Below are 17,901 nucleotides of genomic sequence, written 5' to 3' on the forward strand. Positions count from 1 at the left end.
ATAGCTGTCTTCCCCCTCCCCCTTGCCAACTCCCCAGTGATGAGCTTCAGATGATTGCATTTCAATTGAACATAACCTTGCTCCAGGTAATAAAGCCCAGGCATCCTTCTCTGATTTTGACCGGTAATATTGTTATGGTGAAATTATGGTGAAAGGGAGCAAAACCAATGTTTCTGAATAAAATTCACACCTAGTGTTAGTGAGTGTAATTGCACTGATGTTGGTGAGGTCTTATCAGTGTCACTGAGGGCCCATACATGACACATTCACATTTGTGTCACTTACATTGTTTTTGTACACTGATATAGTGAGACAGATAAGCTGCTGTCCTAGGATAGCTACATGGAATAGCCTGCCATTATAGCCAGGGCTGTCCCTAGGGAGGGGTAAATCAGGACGACTACCTCAGGCCCCGCACTTTGTGGGGCCCTGCAGAGCCGGGCGGAGCAGCATGGCAACTCCATGCTGCTGCCAGCTTCACATCCGGCCACTTGGCACCCTCTCTCTCCACCACCAAATCTGCTGCTGGCTTCCTCGTATCTGGGGGTGGGCCCCGCACAGGCTGATTTGCCCTGGGCCTTGCACCCTGCTCGAGTCATCTCTGATTATAGCACCCTGTCATTAAGTAGGAAGCTAACTGTTCAAATTGCTACTTTTGGACACACTGTAGACACACAACATGTAAAGCAGTACAGCTTACCACAGTTTCTCCTAGGGCATTTTTACATTGAATGCAAGCAAATTACACAGGTCTAGCAATGTACGTCTTACCTCTGCTCATTCTTTACACCAACATTAAGGCTGATTACATTATAAATATGTTGTGCTTCTATTCCTTGAGAAAGAGAAAGAGGGGAATTTATTTTATCTTCTTACCGTAATAGCTGCTTTAAAGTTTTCCAGTTCCTTCTCAGTGTCCTCCTCAGTAAGATTCCTCTCTCTCTCTGCCTGATTAATTCTGGATTCCAAGGTGTAGCTATCATTTCTAAAAGCCAAGGAAAGTTGTACAAATACATTCTGTTGGGTGTAAAAGAAACAGCATTTGTAGATGTGCCTGTATTATATAAGCTTTAATTCTTGCAAAAATATTACCAAAAGTTGTTTGCCTGATCTTAGTAGGTACTCGTACCCAAGTAAGGACTGTAGTATCAGGCTGAAAATACCATAAAATGAGAGTATTACCTGCAAAGGTTATCTTTTCACTTATTCTTTTAGATTAGTTATAATAAATATGATGGTTTTTCTCATTTCCTGAGAATTTTTTGAAATTTCATGACATAGCATGACATATACAATGAAGAAAGCCAGCCGAAAGTATCAGAGTCACAATGGGTCTATACTATATCGCTGGACTTTCCCCAAGTGTCCCCAAGGTCTTTTAACAGACAGTGTGCAAAGGAAATCCAGAAATGAACTCATCATTTACTGGAAATACTTTACCCAAGACAAATGCCATCAACAGCAGCCACTAAAAATGATTTACTAGTACACTTTATTCTGTTGAACCAGTGTTTGAATATTATTTTCCATTCAATATATTAATACTTCTTACAAGTTTAAATTATTTAATTCACATTTTAAAAAATTACTCTCAATTTCTGATCCCTAAATTTTAGGTACGCTAGGGCTGATACTCAGAAGTATTAAGTAGCAACTCCATTTCCACTTGATTAGTTATAAGCCACTAGTAGTAGAGCTGTGTAAATAAGTTATTTTCACTTTATCAGTAGTTCCAGAAAATTATTTCTGGTTGACATGAAATGAAATTTTTCAATTTTTGGGGTGGAAAGGCTAATGAAAAAAATTTGGACTGGAAACAAAACATTTAACCCCAAATCAATCAATCAATCAATCAATCATGATTGAGTTTGAGTGTTATACTAATTTTAAATAAAAACAAAAATAAATTTAAAATGAAATGTATTAAAAAACTCATACTGAAATAACTTAATTTACAAATACCAATACCAAACATTTTTTTCAGAGCATTTTTAAGGTTTTTTTTTAACCAGAACAATTGCTAAGATTAATACAAATTAATTGCATGCTATAGTTGATCTAAAACTATCTTTTTCTTCTTCTTCTTCAAAAAAGGTTTCAGGCAAAATATTTCCCCCATTATAATAAGCAGTCTAAAATTTAGGCTTGTGTTATCCAAATGTATCCATCTTATGTTTGGGGGTATTCATGTTTGCAGCCATACATACATGTAAAAGTACATGTGCCCAGTTTTCAGGCCACTGAGGCCCATGGGAGCAGTGGAGGCAGGGCTCCACTGTTTCTTTAACCTCAGCACCATAAGGAGGTGATGAGGTCAGCACCATATTCAACTTAGTACATATACAACTGGTAAATTATTCTGTAACAGACCAGAGATCCTCCCAGTTCAATAAAGCAACTATATGTTAAAAAGGATGCAATGCAACATAGCATAGAAAACATAGTACTACCATGATAAAAAATTAATTTTATATATAAAATGGAATGTAGAATTAAGAACACAACCTGAATTATAGATAGCTATGAAGTTTTCATGACAAATTCAAATTTGAAAGAAGACATAGGCTTTTAACTGTAATGTCAATCAATCATTGGAGCAATTTACCAAAGGATATGATTAATTCTTCGTCGCTTGAAATTTTAAAATCAGGACAGACTGTTTTCTATAATTTCTTGTTCAGCCAAAAGTTACATCATGTTATGCAAGAGGCCAGAACAGATAATTATAAAGGTACCTTTTGTGGCTTTAAAAATCTGTGAGTTTAGCAACAGACTTACCTCAACTTCTTTTTCAGTAAGTGCAGGGGGGCTGTAACAAAAACATAGCATTTAGTACATTTATCAAAATGATATTTTTGTTAAAATTAAACTAAGATTGCTTTAAAATTCAGTACAGTGTTACATATGACTCAAAAATGTGTAGTGGTGGCATATTGAGGAACCATGAATATGTAAGGAAAAAACAAGGGAGAAGCTTTTGAGATTGGTAACAGCTGAATGTGTTGGGATCAGTACCAGTCTTCAGTACCTATATAGGACTCATGACACGATGAGGAAAGTATGAAAGTCTATATAGATAGGCAAATCAAATTAATATAGAGACTGATGCACATAAAGTATTCCAGGTCTTATTGTTACTGCACTGGTAGTTGGCAGTAGCAAAGAAACTGTACTGTGATCATTGACTATTCTTATGAATTTCACTTGCAGCTGAACAAGAAAATGAACCCATGCTGGTTTTAGACCTGACCTGGAACCAAAAGCCTAGTAGCGTTTTCTGATCTGAAGAATTTCAAAATTTGAAGTCCTCTTCCTACCCTCATTCCTTTGGATTTTATTTTGGAGGTTCTGGTTTTGATCCATCCCCTAAAATGTATGTTCAGGAAGATGTCATTGGTAAACAGGACCCACATCCCTTATGTAAGAGAACAAAATAGACAATGTCTGAAAGGAGTACCAGTACTAGTTTTACTTACATCATGGCTAATGATGAAAGAAGTGATTAGCATGCCTGTTGTGCATTTTATGGGTAAAACACACTGCCCAGCAGGTTGGATTATTATTCTCATTTTGGGTGAAATGTTAATCCCAAACAGGACAGTTTAGAATGTCTGATATTTTTGGAAAGGGTGGGGTAGCATTCGTATGTAGAGCGGAAGAGACCAATATGTCTTATCATATGGGAAAGAAACAGTTCTTGCTAGAGTAGTCTTATTACTAATTGATTACTAATTGTTATTCTAAGCAGATGTCTGCTGCTTGGCAAGTTCAGTGTTTGATATGCTCCAGGTTATATTTTAATAATGTTCATTTATTGTTCTGTCACTCGACTTTTGTATTCAAAGTAAAGGCCTTTTCATTTCCTGTATTCGTGTAGAGCTGACTTCTCTTTTTTTTTCCAAAATAAGGTGAGTACCATGTAAGCATCTGCCAGTGCTATAGGACAGTACAACAAAACAAAATGAATAATGATAAAATGACCAGGAAATAGCACTTCCTTCATTTGGGCTGGGAGACTCTAACACATGTACAATAAGGGTGCAAAGGTCATTTCTGCATTCATTCAATGGCCTGGATGTACTTTCTGGTAGAAGACTGTTTTTATGAAAGCTGAAGTTCCCCTTGCTAGGTATTTACCAGATATGCAAAGTCAGTTATTTTGTTCTAAGGTACTAAATTGCTTTTGTCTTTATTACCTAACTGAATATAAATAAATAAGAGTCTCTTGCAGCTGCAACTGCATCACTTGCTAAATAAAAGATTCACTTATACGAAGCTTGAACACAGTGCATGTTTCATGATCAGTACCACATGCACACACAAACTGTACATAAATACATATATACACATATAACATGGATTGTTACACATAATTACACAGCAATTACATGTATGGTACAAAGATGTCTTATGGTACAGATGTACTGTTGCTAAAAATCACTGTAGCTTATGCAAAAACTTCTGTTAGGTCAAATTCATCCTTGGTGCACCCCCACATGAACCAGGATGAAACTGGTTCTTTGAGTAGTCTAACTGGGATGGAGAGTGTTTGTAATTATTTTAGAACAGTTAGGACAACTGGCTTGATGCTGCTGGCTCACTGTGTGATTTTGGACAAGTCTGCCCTGCACCAGTGGTGTAATGACGCGGGGGGGGGACACAGTGGCTGGAAAAGCCAGGGGGCCTCCTGCATTTTGTGTGTGGCCCACCTGCCCGCCCAGCGAGTTGTGGTGTTCTTTGGCCTTTCTGCCACTGCCCTGCACTATTCCTCTGCCTACCTCTCTGTATAAGAGAGATGATTCTTACTCAATTTGTATAAAATGTATATAAATAACTTTGAGATTCGGTTGGTTAATCCACTAGATATCATTATTTGTTCAGTGTCTAAAGAGTACAGTAGTACAAAACATGTATTCCTGTACAGCTGTTGCCTATTGAACAAGCCATGTAGTGACCATGTAGTGAATGAACATTTCACAAGACCCTTTGCTTCACTGGGTGTACATACTGTTTAGGACACATAATTTTAGTGAGATAGTTTCAGATTATAGATTTTTTTTTAAACTAAACAAAAACCCCTCTGTTAAAATCACAGCATATAAAAAAAGCACGTCAAGATTGGGTGGCAAAGAGCACAAGAAATGAATAAAAACTGATTTTAAGAAAAACTATAGACAAATCTCTCCCAAGGGTGGTCTTAGTCCCCTTGGTTCTGCCTTAGAACAGGCGGATGGACCACATGGTTTTCTGAGGCCTCTTTCAGCCCTAAGTTTCTATAATTAGTTTTTTCCTAGAGCACTGTATGTGGTAGACACGCTCCTTCTGCTTTAGAGGGAAGAGCAGGGCAGCCATGGCCTGAAGTGGGAAGACAAGGGAGAGACTCCAGACCTGTGTGGCAGAGGTACAGGATCTCTGCGTCAAGAGCTCTGGACACTCGCATACTCCTTGAGATTTGTGGATTTTGTGGACAGGCCTTGCAGGCAATCTGCACACTGGCAAACTCCAGTGCCTGGAGCAATTATGAAGAGGAAAGGGTAAAGTTGCATAGGGGATCTCTGCAGAATTTTCCTTGCCCAGATTTTACCAGGGCAAGAGCAATCTGATCTGACAATATTACTTCTATCAAAAAATTAACATTTCCAGTACTTGTTTATGTCTGTTGCTTCAAGTGGCGGTGGGGGGGAACCATGAGAGTTAACAGATCTGTGTACAATCTGCATAAGGAACATATCTGTAGGTTTCAAATCATGTTTATAAGACATTCACAGATTTATACATTTGAAATTATTCTTTAAAAAGGTGTTCTCTGTGTTTGTATTTCTGAAAGTTGGAGAGCTATACATTTTAAAAATACTGCAGTATAAATAAGATACAGCTGCAGATCCTCTTTCCAACAATAGTAATACAGAAAACTCTAGGTACAGATCTCATACATGTGCAGAATTGCTCAACGGTACTTTGATGGAAGCAATTAGCATATTTTTAGCAGATGCTGTCCTCATTCACCTATTAAGGCAGTGCTTCTCAGCCAGGGTACCACGGCACACTGAAGTGCCATGAGTTGCTTTTAAAGATGCCACATAATTTTAGCACTCTTAGTTGTGCAAACACCTACACATGATCCATAAGATCAATTCAAAGAGCACATTCAGATGAGTGCATACATGTGTTTCCCTGGGGACAAATAGCAGCCACCTGTCCCCAGGGAACGCCTCTGCATGTGTGCTCTGGCGCATGGAAAATTGCCCTGTGTGAGGTAGGGAAGGCCGGGGCAAGCACCTGGGTTGGCTCCAACAGCGTTACTGGGGGCATCCTGGAACTGCAATGGTGGTGACTTGGGCACAATGGAGCCTGGCCAGCAACCGGAGCATGGCTCTTACCAGTGAGGCTGTGGTTTTGGGTGGTGCATTCTGCAACCACATGCACCACCGCGCTTTTTTTTTTTACACCATTTTTTTAAGATACTGGTGTATCTGGTATCCTGGTACCAGATACATGTACAGATCATGCAGTCCTGGTATGTAATTTTGGCTCTGTACTGCAAATATGCAGTGTGGAGAACCTTTTGACATGCATCACGAGCATTTTAAAGTGCTTCAAAAGCACATACATGCTTGTCTGGTTGCACCAGGGATTTCAAATAGGAATCTATAGTGTCAAAAACCTTTCTGACATGTTGTGGTCTTTCTGAATTCCTTCTAATAAAAGAACTGGTCTATTATTTTTTCATAGTAAAAATGAGTGAGAGCTAAGAGCTGGCATTTTTCAAGGGGTACCATGAGTCTAATGAGGGGTGCCTCAAGAATACAAAGATTGAGAATGACTATAGTAGATTTACCTTCCTGGAAGAGATTTATGCACACGGAGTTTTCGCAGCAGGATATCAGGAATGCTAGGCATGACATCAGAGCTATTCTTTGTACCTTCCTCAGTTGGGGAAGGTACAGGTGAAGAGCCTAAGGGGAATTCCACAAAAAAATAAACTTTTTACCATTAAGTTGCTTTCAAAAGTCATATGATAATTAGGAAACCAGCGACCCTGGGCAAATGGAATGGAATTTTCAGAACTGTTCACGATTGACCTAACTCTGCTCTTATTTAAGACAATGGAAGTTTTACCACTGCTTCCACTGAGGGCAGTTGGGCTTATACTGAGCACTTTTGAAAATCCTGCTTTTAGTCTCTGCAGCTTGAAATGGGCACTGCCTTTGTCCCATATACTTATTTATCATCAATCTCATAATTATAATATTTATTATACTCATATATGCAAAAATAATGATTCCAAAGATTAATCTGTCTAGTGAAAGGAATGAAATAATGAATATTTTGGTAGGTCACAGAACCTCTGAACGCACATGGAACAGGGATTCTTTTCCAGTAAGTACTCTAGAAATGCACAAATTGAACAAGAATAGGTAGACTACTGTACACTGAACCCGATCTTTTACCTTCTAGTTTTAACAGTAATATCAGTTTGGAATTTTTTCAGTTATGTTTTGTATTTTGTTCCAATGGGGGTCAACTTTACTGTCATTTAATCAAATGTTTTGTTCAAGGCTGCTGACATAAACAAAGTCACCATAACCTATAGCTTCACTCTTCCTTTCCCCCAAAAGCCTGATGGATATATTATAGCCACCTCTTTTGACCTCCAAGTTCATTCAGTGCAACTTGGAAGAGTGACACTGAATTGTAGCCATATATTTTCAGTTTCTTCACTAGGACCAAGACATGACTTCAAGTGCATTTCAATATATTATTGTGCTGAAATAGTGGTCACATGATTTCCTAATACCAGGAACCCCCTGCTGCCTCCCTCACCAAGGTCTACCAGAAGCAAACATATCATGATTCTAACACTGATTTCTGACTACCTTGATGGTAATAACTGCAAGGTTAGCCTTGTTTCTACAATATACCGATGTTCTGGAAAATGCAGCAGTAAAAACCTGAGGACTCATGTTCACTTTTGCTGGGTAGAATCTTCTTCTTTAACGGACACCTTGGGCTTGGAAAATATGTTAGAAAAAGCTCTGTTTCTTTTTTAAAAAATATGTTAATAGTAATCCTTTGAGTAAGAGAAGCTTAATGGGAGTAGATTGTCTTTCTATTATGTAGCAGATTAAATATTTACTTCTTGTTTTCTGCATCTCTTTAACATTTAAAAAGTCCAGGGCATAACTTAGCACTATTGTGTACATCCCCTCAGACTATGAGCCAGCCCAGCAACACAATGTCTTCAATTTACTGGGTCCACTTATTTATTTAACATATATGTAGTTGCAAAGCAGTGTTTACTATATAACCCAAGATGATAGAGACAACTTGGCACTGATAATATAACATGGTTAGACCCAGCTTGCATGATTCATAGCATGGGAAACTGTCAGCAGCTTGGTTATTGCGATGTGGCTTAGGTAAAATATTACCCCCATTAAAAGACATTAGATGGATTCATTACAATGCAAGGAAGTGAGAGGCTCCTTAACAAACAAAGAATTCTAGTCCTTGCTGCTTTTCCCAGTGAGGTCAAGGAGTCGGTCTGTAAATGTGACTGACTCTTTATATATTTGCTGAACATTTACCATTGGTTTTATGTAAAATAATTCTTAGAATTTAAAAATATGTTCCTCCCAAAGCCACATGCAAGATTTTTAAGACAATAATCATAATCAGGCCTACAAATATGGGTTTGTTGAAAATAAGGAATATATAATATACTAAGTAAGGCTAAAAGACTAGGCCCACTAATACTACTACATGCAAGATCCCCTTACAATAATTGAGTAGGATGGGAGGAAAAGTTGTGCCTTTGACTGCAGTTTTATTCATGTTGCAGGTACTATGATGCAACTTTCCATGATTCTGTAGTTCATATCACTTCTTAAAAGAATATCTTAACTGTTTTTCTGTGCAACTGAACTAAGGGTAAAGGAACAGAGGACAGTTTGCCCCTGCTTTACTGAGTCTTCTTGCTCTGTCCCTGCCCTGCAAGAATTTAAATATGGATTTAGTGACCAACCTTAAAAATCCGGCATTGCAACCACCAGTCTTATCCTCTACTCTCCTATTACTAATATTTGTTTTTTTCATACTTGTATATATCAAGAAACCCCATGGAGTTCATATGCTTTATCACCCTTCTTGAGGCAAGAGAAAATTACCTGTTCATTTAAAAAGCTTCTCACCATGCGGTCCATACAATCACCTCAAACATCATGACACAGAAAGGTAACATGAGTATACTGGTTCACCTATGTCTCAAGCCTTCAAGGCCTCTTTTAAGATGAAATTCTAGCTCTACTAATGTTAATAGGAACTTTGGTAATGACTTCTATGAGGATAAGATATCATCCTATGGGCTTTCCCTTCAAAAGAGATGTTGAAAAATTGGAACGTGCTCAGAGAATGAGTCAGTCTGGAAAATCTGCTTCCAATTGAGATGCATAGGAAGCTACATCTAGTTTAAGAATTTGGATAATTCATTTCTGGAACAACTTATTTAGAAATGAGGTAGATTTACTGTCATTTGAACTCTATAATTTTTAAAAGATAAGCTCTAACGCAAAGTTATGTACTTGATGGAGAATTATTGGGTGAAATTCTGTGGTCCGTGTTACATAAGAGAACATACTAGCTGATCTGTTCAAGCCTTAAGATGTATGAAATGATGAAATCAATAGAATTATTTCAGAAGTTTTGTATCGAACTCCAAGTGAGCATGAATTAAGCTTCTCTCATTTTTACTCTCATACAAATTATAAGGCCAGGTAATAACCTTGTGGCCATTTGGTTCAATTTCCAGCCTAAGCAGACTTCCCAGAATTCCTATTTGAACTACTGAGTATCTTTTAGAAAAGCATTCAATCTATATTTAAGAATTTCTATTGATGCAGAGTTTGCCACAACCCTTGGTAAACTGTTTCAAAGGTAAATTACCCTCAGCATCAATAGGTCTTGCTGTCCATAGTCTTAATTCATCTAACTTCATTTCTAGGCATTTGATATTGTTATAAATAGACTAAGCTTGTGAATCTTTCATTATTCAGCTGATTTTGCAAACCTGTATTTCTCCTGGCTTTTTTGTGAATTCTTGTTAACATCCTTTTTGAATTGTAGACACTAGTATTGGGGACAGTATTCCAGTCATAGTTGCCATAGTACCAAGTACCAAATATGTAGGTAACAAACTCCCTGCTTCAGTTTCATATCCTGTTTATACATCCAAGAGCCACATTAGCCCAGCCTCACACTGCGAGCTCACATTCATAATTATCCAACATGCTTCCCCTATTTGTACAGCTTACATGCCCTGTTTATAGATGTGTGGACTTTATATTTGGCCTCACTGAAACCCATAGTACTTTTCTGGTCCAATTTAGAAAGACTTCAGATTGCGTCTTATCAGTGAGGTGTCCTCTTTATTATTTGCAACTCCTCGAAATATTTGTGATGATATTATATTTTCTTCCAGACCATGGAGAAAAATGTTAAATAGCAGACAGTTGAGAACTGATCCCTGCAGGACCCCACTATGAAATGAATCTGCTCAGTAGTGAACCCTCATTTAGAGGAACATATTGATGCTTCAGAGAAACATAACTGTTCTTATAGAAGAGTACCTACAGGACAGTTTCTTTCATATTAGCAGAATTTTAAAAAGCATTCATGATACTGCACCTCTTTCCTGTTCAGCTGCTTCACTAAGGTCAGGCAGTTTAAGTCCAACTAAGTTTTGATTTCGCAACAGAATATGTTCCTGTTGAGAAAAATGTAAGTGTTTCTATATAACATAATAAAAAGGCTCAAGTTAAATATCACAGAACAGTGGAAACTAACTTTGAAAACTATATTTATGGAATACACATCTGTACATGCTACTATTATTTGTAGCCACATTAAATTAAATGACTTTGAAATTCAAGTATAAAATGGTATCAAAAGGAAAGATATTTTGGGATGGTATCTTTTACTGAACCAACTGCTTGGTTGGGATAAAGTTAGGCAAGCTTTTGAATGCAAGGCAGTCGTGCATTTGAAAGCTCATCTAACTTTATCCCAACCATGCAGTTGGTTCAATAAGAGATATCACCCAAAAAATCCTTGCTTCTTGCACAATTTCTGGACAGTCACAGCTACAACATCACTCAAATGTCAAATTCATTTTAATTATCAAATACCCAGACTAAATAGTCTTCAATGTAAATTCATGGTCACCCACTGTGGCAGCTCAATGCAATTTAAGATTTGCAAAATGTGTTTATTAATAACAATCAGTGAGGTTCAATTCTCTCTGCAAGTGGAGAAAACAAAGAAAAAAATCTAGATTTTGTAAAAGCAAGCAGAATGTAGTGCCTCAGTAGGAAAGGACAGAAAACTCAGAAAAGCATATTCAACTAAGTTTCTATCACAGTGTCCAGTCAGTTACTCCAGAAACGATGCTTCTCACTGTTATTGCACACATTGGTGCCACTTTACCTCCCAAGTTGGAAACTTGTAAAACAAACAAAAAAAAGGATTAAACTTTGTATATAAAAAAGAGTTGATAACATTCTTTTACTAAGTGCATTTAAAATTCATAAACACTTTTTTTGCACGAGAGAGAGAGAAAGAGAGATCTCTGTTAAAACTAAAATTAATCTCCTGTAACCTGAATAATATTTCATGTGTTGATTTATAGTTCCAGCTACTATATCTATTTCTTTTAAATTTAATGTTATTTAAGATTTGTCATCAGTATGGCATTCACCATCAGAGGATTCAAGTGCCTTTTTAAGGAAACTGGATTTCCAGCACATACTTTTATATCTTAAAATATGTAAACAGGAAAAAACTGAGTAACTATCTTGTCAGTTCTAAATAATACTATGGAGTGAAATATTTTTCTTTAAAATTTGAGAGTCTCTTTTATATCAACACTGTGTTCACCTTGCATATTAACTGCTGAAGATCTGTAACAAGATCTTCTGACTAGGTTATTGCTATTAAAAGTCATGTGTTTCATTCATCTCCTCTTTAGTGTTAGGGCCCTTGGTACAATTTATGTATACCAATTTGTGGGTGCCTAACTTTTACATTTAATTCCACCTGAGCAGTCATTTCCACCTGACCATGAGATGATAGTGTTCAGAAGCCCAAGGAAAGAAAGAGTGGAGAGCAGCAGAGTAAGGACCCTGGACTTCAGAAAAGCAGACTTAGACTCCCTCAGGGAACTGATGGGCAGGATCCTCTGGGAAGCCAGTCTGAAGGGGAGAGGAGTCCAGGAGAGCTGGCTGTACTTTCAAGAAGCTTTACTGAGAGTGCAGGAACAAGCCATCCTGATGCACAGGAAGACTAGCAAGTATGGCAGAAGACCAGCTTGGCTTAGAGTAGGGAACTCTTCAGTAAACTATATCACAAAAACAAAGCTTATAAAAAGTAGAAACATGGACAAACAACTAAGGAGAAGTATAAGAGTATTGCTCAGGCATGCAGGGATGAAGTCAGGAAGGCCAAAGCAATTGGAGTTGCAGCTAGAAAGGGATGTGAAGGGTAACAAAAAGGGTTTCTATGAGTATGTGAATAGCAAGAGGAAGATCAGAGAAAGTGTGGGTCCCTTACTGAATTGGGGAAGCAGCCTTGTGACAGAGGATGTAGAAAAGGCTGAAGTGCTCAATGTCTTTTTTGCCTCAGTCTTAACAGGCAAGGTCAGCTCCCAGACTACTGCACTGGGCAGCACAGTTTGGGGAAGAAATGAGCAGCCCTCAGTTGCCTTCTATGACGAGGTGATTGACTGGATATGAGGAGACAAGTGGATGTGTTGTACCTTGATTTTAGCGAGGCTTTTGATACAGTCTCCCACAACACTCTTGCAGGCAAGCTAAGGAAGTATAGTTTGGATGAATGGACCATAAGATGGATAGAAACTGGCTGGAGCACTTGGTTCAGAGAGTAGTAATCAATGGCTTGATGTCTAATAGGCAGCCAGTATCAAGTGGAGTGCCCCAGGGGTCAATCCTGGGACCAGTTTTGTTCAGTGTCTTCATCAATGATCTTGAAGATGGGTAAAAGTGCACCCTCAGCAACTATGCAAATGACACCAAGCTGGGAGGAGTAGCAGATATGCTGGAGGGTAGTGCAAGGATTCAGAGTGACCTAAACAAATTGAAGGATTGGGCCAAAAGGAATTTCACAAGATCCAACAAGGACAAGCGCAAAGTCCTGCACTTAGGATGGAACAATCCCATGCACCAGTACAAGCCGGGGGCTGACTGGCTGGGCAGCAGCTCTGCAGAAAAGGACCTGGGGGTTATAGTGGACAATAAGCTGAATATGAGCCAGCAGTGTGTCCCGGTTGCCAAGAAGGCTAATGGCATACTGGGCTGTATTGGTAGGTATGTTGCCAGCAGATCAAGGGAAGTGATTATTCCCCTCTATTCAGCATTGTTGAGACCGCATCTGGAGCACTGTGTTCAGTTTTAGGCACCCCAGTACAAAAAGATGTGGATAAATTGGAGAGTCCAGCAGAGGGCAACGAAAATGGTGAAAGGGCTGGGACACATGACTTATGAGGAAAGACTGAGGGAACTGGGCTTATTTATTCTAGAGAAGAGAAGACTGAATGGGTGCCTTCAACTCTCTGAAGTGGGGTTTGAAAGAGGATGGAGCTAGACTGCTCTCAGTGGTGGCAGATGACAAAACAAGGAGCAACAGTCTCAAGTTGTAGCAAGGGAAGTTTATGTTAGATATTAGGAAGAACTTCTCACTGGAAGGGTAGTGAAACACTGGAACAGGTTACCCAGAGAGGTGGTGGAAGCTCCATCCTTGGAGGTTTTCAAAACCCGGCTACACAAAGCTTTGCCTGGGATGATCTAGTTTGTGATGGCCCTACTTTGTGCAGGGGGTTGGACTAGATGACCTTCTGAGTTTCCTTCCAACGCTAATTTTCTATGATTCTATTATTTTGAAAAAGAACAAATAAAATCAGAAAGTCAAGACCTAAATTATAGAGAAATACTGAGGTAACAAACAGATTTACTTTTAGACTTAAGAGGCCAAATTCATCCTTCGTTTAATTCTAGTGAAGTCAGCAACATTGCATCATGGGAGAACTTGGCCCTGTAAGTCTGGCATTATCCTTTGAATGCCTTTTGCCTGGGAGACTCTTGCTCTAACATACCAAGGCATTTGAAAATTCAGGTGAGAAAATGGAGTTACTTTCCCACTGTGGGGAGCAGGGGAAGGAGGCTGGGATTGGGGCTGAAGCCACCCCTACAACACCAGTCCCTGCAGGTGCACACCCCTTTGTGAAATCCTAGACCTGTTTCTGGGTCCATACATGGGCAGATCTAGGATTTTGAAAATGGGTATGCAGCAGATGCAACTGGCCCCTTAGGTGTTGGCTGCACACCTACCCACTCCCAATGCCCAGGATGCCAACACTGCAAATTATGCCTCTGAGCGCAGAAAGGGGGGGCCTGCTATTGCTGTTGTCTTCAGCCACGCTGTCCCCTGCTGACTGTGAAGCAGGCACATGAAGGGAAAACCTACCTTCTGCTTCCACTGGTCCCAGCTGAGTCTAGCATACTTTGCAGCCACTCCCTGCAGCTCCTGGCTGGAGTGAGGCAGAAGCAGCCCTGGGGTTCCATCTGCCACTAGGTCAAACATGGTCAGTGGTGATGACAGCAGGTAGATTCTCCCTTCCTGCTCCCTGCCTGGTCCCTCCAGTGTTCCCTGCCAGCCCAGGGGCTCCAGCTGAGCCTCCTCCCCAAACCGCACCCCCTATGATCTGTGCTCACTTCCTGCAAGGACTCAGGCATCCAGACCTGCAAGGGAATTGGAGCCCCTGGCACATGTGCTAAACAGTAGAAAAGGGGTATGACTTCACCATTGCACCCCTGCCTGGATCTGCTCCAGGGCCATACATAGTTCTCAGTCTACACTTAACAACTTCTATGTATGCCAGTGACCAACATGTGCCATGTTGTAAGAGAAGTTCTGGAAAAGCAGGAAAGCACAGGACAGGGAAGAAAAGGAAACACGAGTATAAGTAACACTTTAAAGCAGTTTTTTAAGATAATGTTAGTTGATACATCCTCAGGAAGGAAAGCTTTTTGGATCTAAAAAATCTGCTTAGAGTTTAAAACAGATCATTTTACTCCCAAGTATTGCTCAGAAATGACAAGACAGTTAATCAGCTTCTTCCTGTTTACATGTCATGTATAATATCTGAAACTGAAATGCCACTATGTTTTATATTCACCTTTCTAGTAGAAGAAAACAATTAATATTTCTTCTGCATTGACATTATATATATTTTCCCATTACACTGTTTCTTAGAGACAAAAAATGAGTATATAAACAGCAATATATGTCTTGTGGAGAGATCATGGTTTGTTTGGAACTAAAAACTATGGACTTTTTCTATGGAAATCTCAATATCTAATCAATGCACATGGTGTTCATTAAAAACACAAAATCAAAATAAAAACAAAACGCTATGTTAAATTTGCTGTTTTTTCCTATCATTTTAGAACAAGCTTTCCTGTAATTATAAAAATGTGAAGGATAAAATAAGAAAAGTTGACTGTAAATACACTAAACCTAAAAACAATAAACTGTTGCTTTTAGTAGATTCATTTCCTGGCACAAATAATATTTACATACCATATCATAATGTTACTTTTCCAGTAGAACTATTTAGAAATATTGCTAATCAGCTTAATAATAGTCTAATCTAACAAATAGGTTAATTCAACAACACAGAAGTAAATACATTTTATACTAACATCAGAGGTCTTTGGTTCAGGTCTCTGTTTTTAAAATGGCTGAAATGTTAAGCAGGCGTGTTCTATTAATAACAATGTAAATGTCACATGCAATGTCTTTTGCTCAAATCAAGTGCCTGCATCTCAGTGTCGGGAGTCCAACATTTACTAAACCAATTCTAGCAAATGAACAACTAGATGAACAACACTAGCCCTCAAGCCAATATCAAATCTAGTAGTCTGATATTCTGGTATGACAAATATTAAAAAATGAACACATAAGATTGTTTTCATATGGTTCAATGCATATGAGAATAACAAAAAAGATTGTTTTCAGATGAACACAAAAGATTGTTTTCATATGTTTTTCTATCCAATATTCTCAATTCCATCTTTGAGAGGAACAAAATTATTTTTTTCCTTAGTCTGCTACAAGACTAGAGTTACTACAATGTAGTCTGCTACGATGTAGTAGACTAGAATTAAGTACTCATAATGTTATTTTCTGATGCACATGAACAGCAATTCACATTATGTACAATGCTAGAACATTACAAAATCCTAGACTGGAGTTATATCCTAAAACTCACCTCTCTGAGCTTCGTCAGTTTCTGCATTCGAATGGGCTGAACCTGTATTTGGAGGTCTTTGAATGCTGTTGCTTTAGTTAACTGATTGCTGGATTTATTACCAACGGCAAAAGTTTTATCTTCTTCAGATGGTAATTTAAAAAGTGCTTTTTCTTTATGTCCTGGTTCTGTACTATCCCATGATACAGCTCGTAGCAGAGGAGAGGACATTATGCACATTTTAAGTTCTGGTTTACAAGTAACTTTAGGGTCCACCAGTTCTGGCACAGAACTTTTTGACTTTGGATCCATAGCAACTATTCCTGGTCCTTGGACATGGGTTCTTAAAGGAAAGTCATTTTCTTTTGATTTCTTAAGGAATGGTTTTCCACGTACATTTTCACAAGCACCTGCGCAAGTGTTAAGTGTTTTGCCAGCATCACTACTTGAAGGGGAGGGTTTGGGTAAATTATCCATACGCTTAAGTGGATCAAAATTTTCTTTTTGTTCAGAGAGTTTCTCTTTGGAGTTTTCAAAACCAGTGGAACGAGAAACCAACCTTCCCTGAGAAACCTTTCTTTGATCATTCTGTTTTTGATCAGTTAATCCTTTTGCAGAATTCTGAAAGAAAAGAATACATATAAAAGCATAGGGAAACAAATGCACTAAGTTAAATAAAGCTGGACTCTCAAAGTAAAGGACCATTTCTCCTATCACTATTATTTGTTTCTAAATGACCTGCAAGCACAGAGGAAGATTTCCAAAGGCACAAGAGAGAGATGTGCATTTCGGCTAGGGACAGGCATTCAAAAAGCCTGAGCCTGAATTGATTCAATTTTTGCAGGTCAGACTACTGTGAATGATAACATAAGAACAAAGTTTATTAGCTCATCAAGCCCTACAAAAGCAAACATCTCTCTCATTAGTTTCAAGCTCTTTTTATCTGCAGGGTGCATTTGCATTTGCAAGTCACTAGCTGTCTACCCTTTGTTCCAGTGAACTTGGAGACCGACACAGACACCTCTCAGAAGTAGCTAGCATGGAGGAGGTGAGGGGACATGGCCAAATGCTGGGTCCCTGCACTGGGGTCTCTACCATGGGAGGGGGCGGGAGGGGGGAATCCCTGCTTAAGCAGCCAGGCAGGGTGGGGGGCAGGGGCAGGTGGAAGCCACTGCAGTCCCTCAGCCAGCCAGAGCAGTGATAGTGCTCTGGCTAGGAAGAAAAGGGGCGGGGCCAACCTTGCTCTGCTCCACAGACAGCCCAGCCCAGCCCAGCCCAGGGCTACAAAGCATCTGGGATGCTGGGGCACTCTGGTTTAACTTAAACCAGGAAGGGGTCTGGGTCAGACATTGCATAAACTGGTTTGACCAAATCAGTTAAGTCTGATACTACATTCAACCAGGTTTATCTTAAACCAGTTTGAGCCATTTTGAAACTGGTTTACGTGCACTGAATTTATGCTGTATTACAGGTTTAAATCAGTTTCTGATCGCTTAAACTGGTTTATGTATAATGTCTGTCCCTAGCCTTGAGGCTCACTGATGTCAATGAGAACTAAACACCTCATCTATACCTGAAGCAGG

The 17,901-nt window shown here is 39.0% G+C and overlaps 1 protein-coding gene across 3 annotated transcripts in view; it reads right to left on the bottom strand.

Moving 5' to 3' along the window:
- Window positions 1-17,901, bottom strand: part of MRVI1 (murine retrovirus integration site 1 homolog) — a 238,680-nt gene that overhangs the window by 26,475 nt on the left and 194,304 nt on the right. For all 3 annotated transcript variants that reach the window (XM_006017678.3, XM_025196720.1, XM_025196721.1), the window contains 5 exons: window positions 16,340-16,939; window positions 10,684-10,762; window positions 6,839-6,956; window positions 2,779-2,809; window positions 877-1,017 (listed from right to left, as the gene is read on the bottom strand). In XM_006017678.3, the coding sequence (XP_006017740.2) occupies window positions 877-1,017; window positions 2,779-2,809; window positions 6,839-6,956; window positions 10,684-10,762; window positions 16,340-16,939 (969 nt within the window). The remainder of the gene's footprint in view (window positions 1-876; window positions 1,018-2,778; window positions 2,810-6,838; window positions 6,957-10,683; window positions 10,763-16,339; window positions 16,940-17,901) is intronic.

The sequence above is a fragment of the Alligator sinensis genome, unplaced genomic scaffold (genome assembly GCF_000455745.1).
Source record: "Alligator sinensis unplaced genomic scaffold, ASM45574v1 scaffold755_2, whole genome shotgun sequence".
Taxonomy (NCBI): domain Eukaryota; kingdom Metazoa; phylum Chordata; order Crocodylia; family Alligatoridae; genus Alligator; species Alligator sinensis.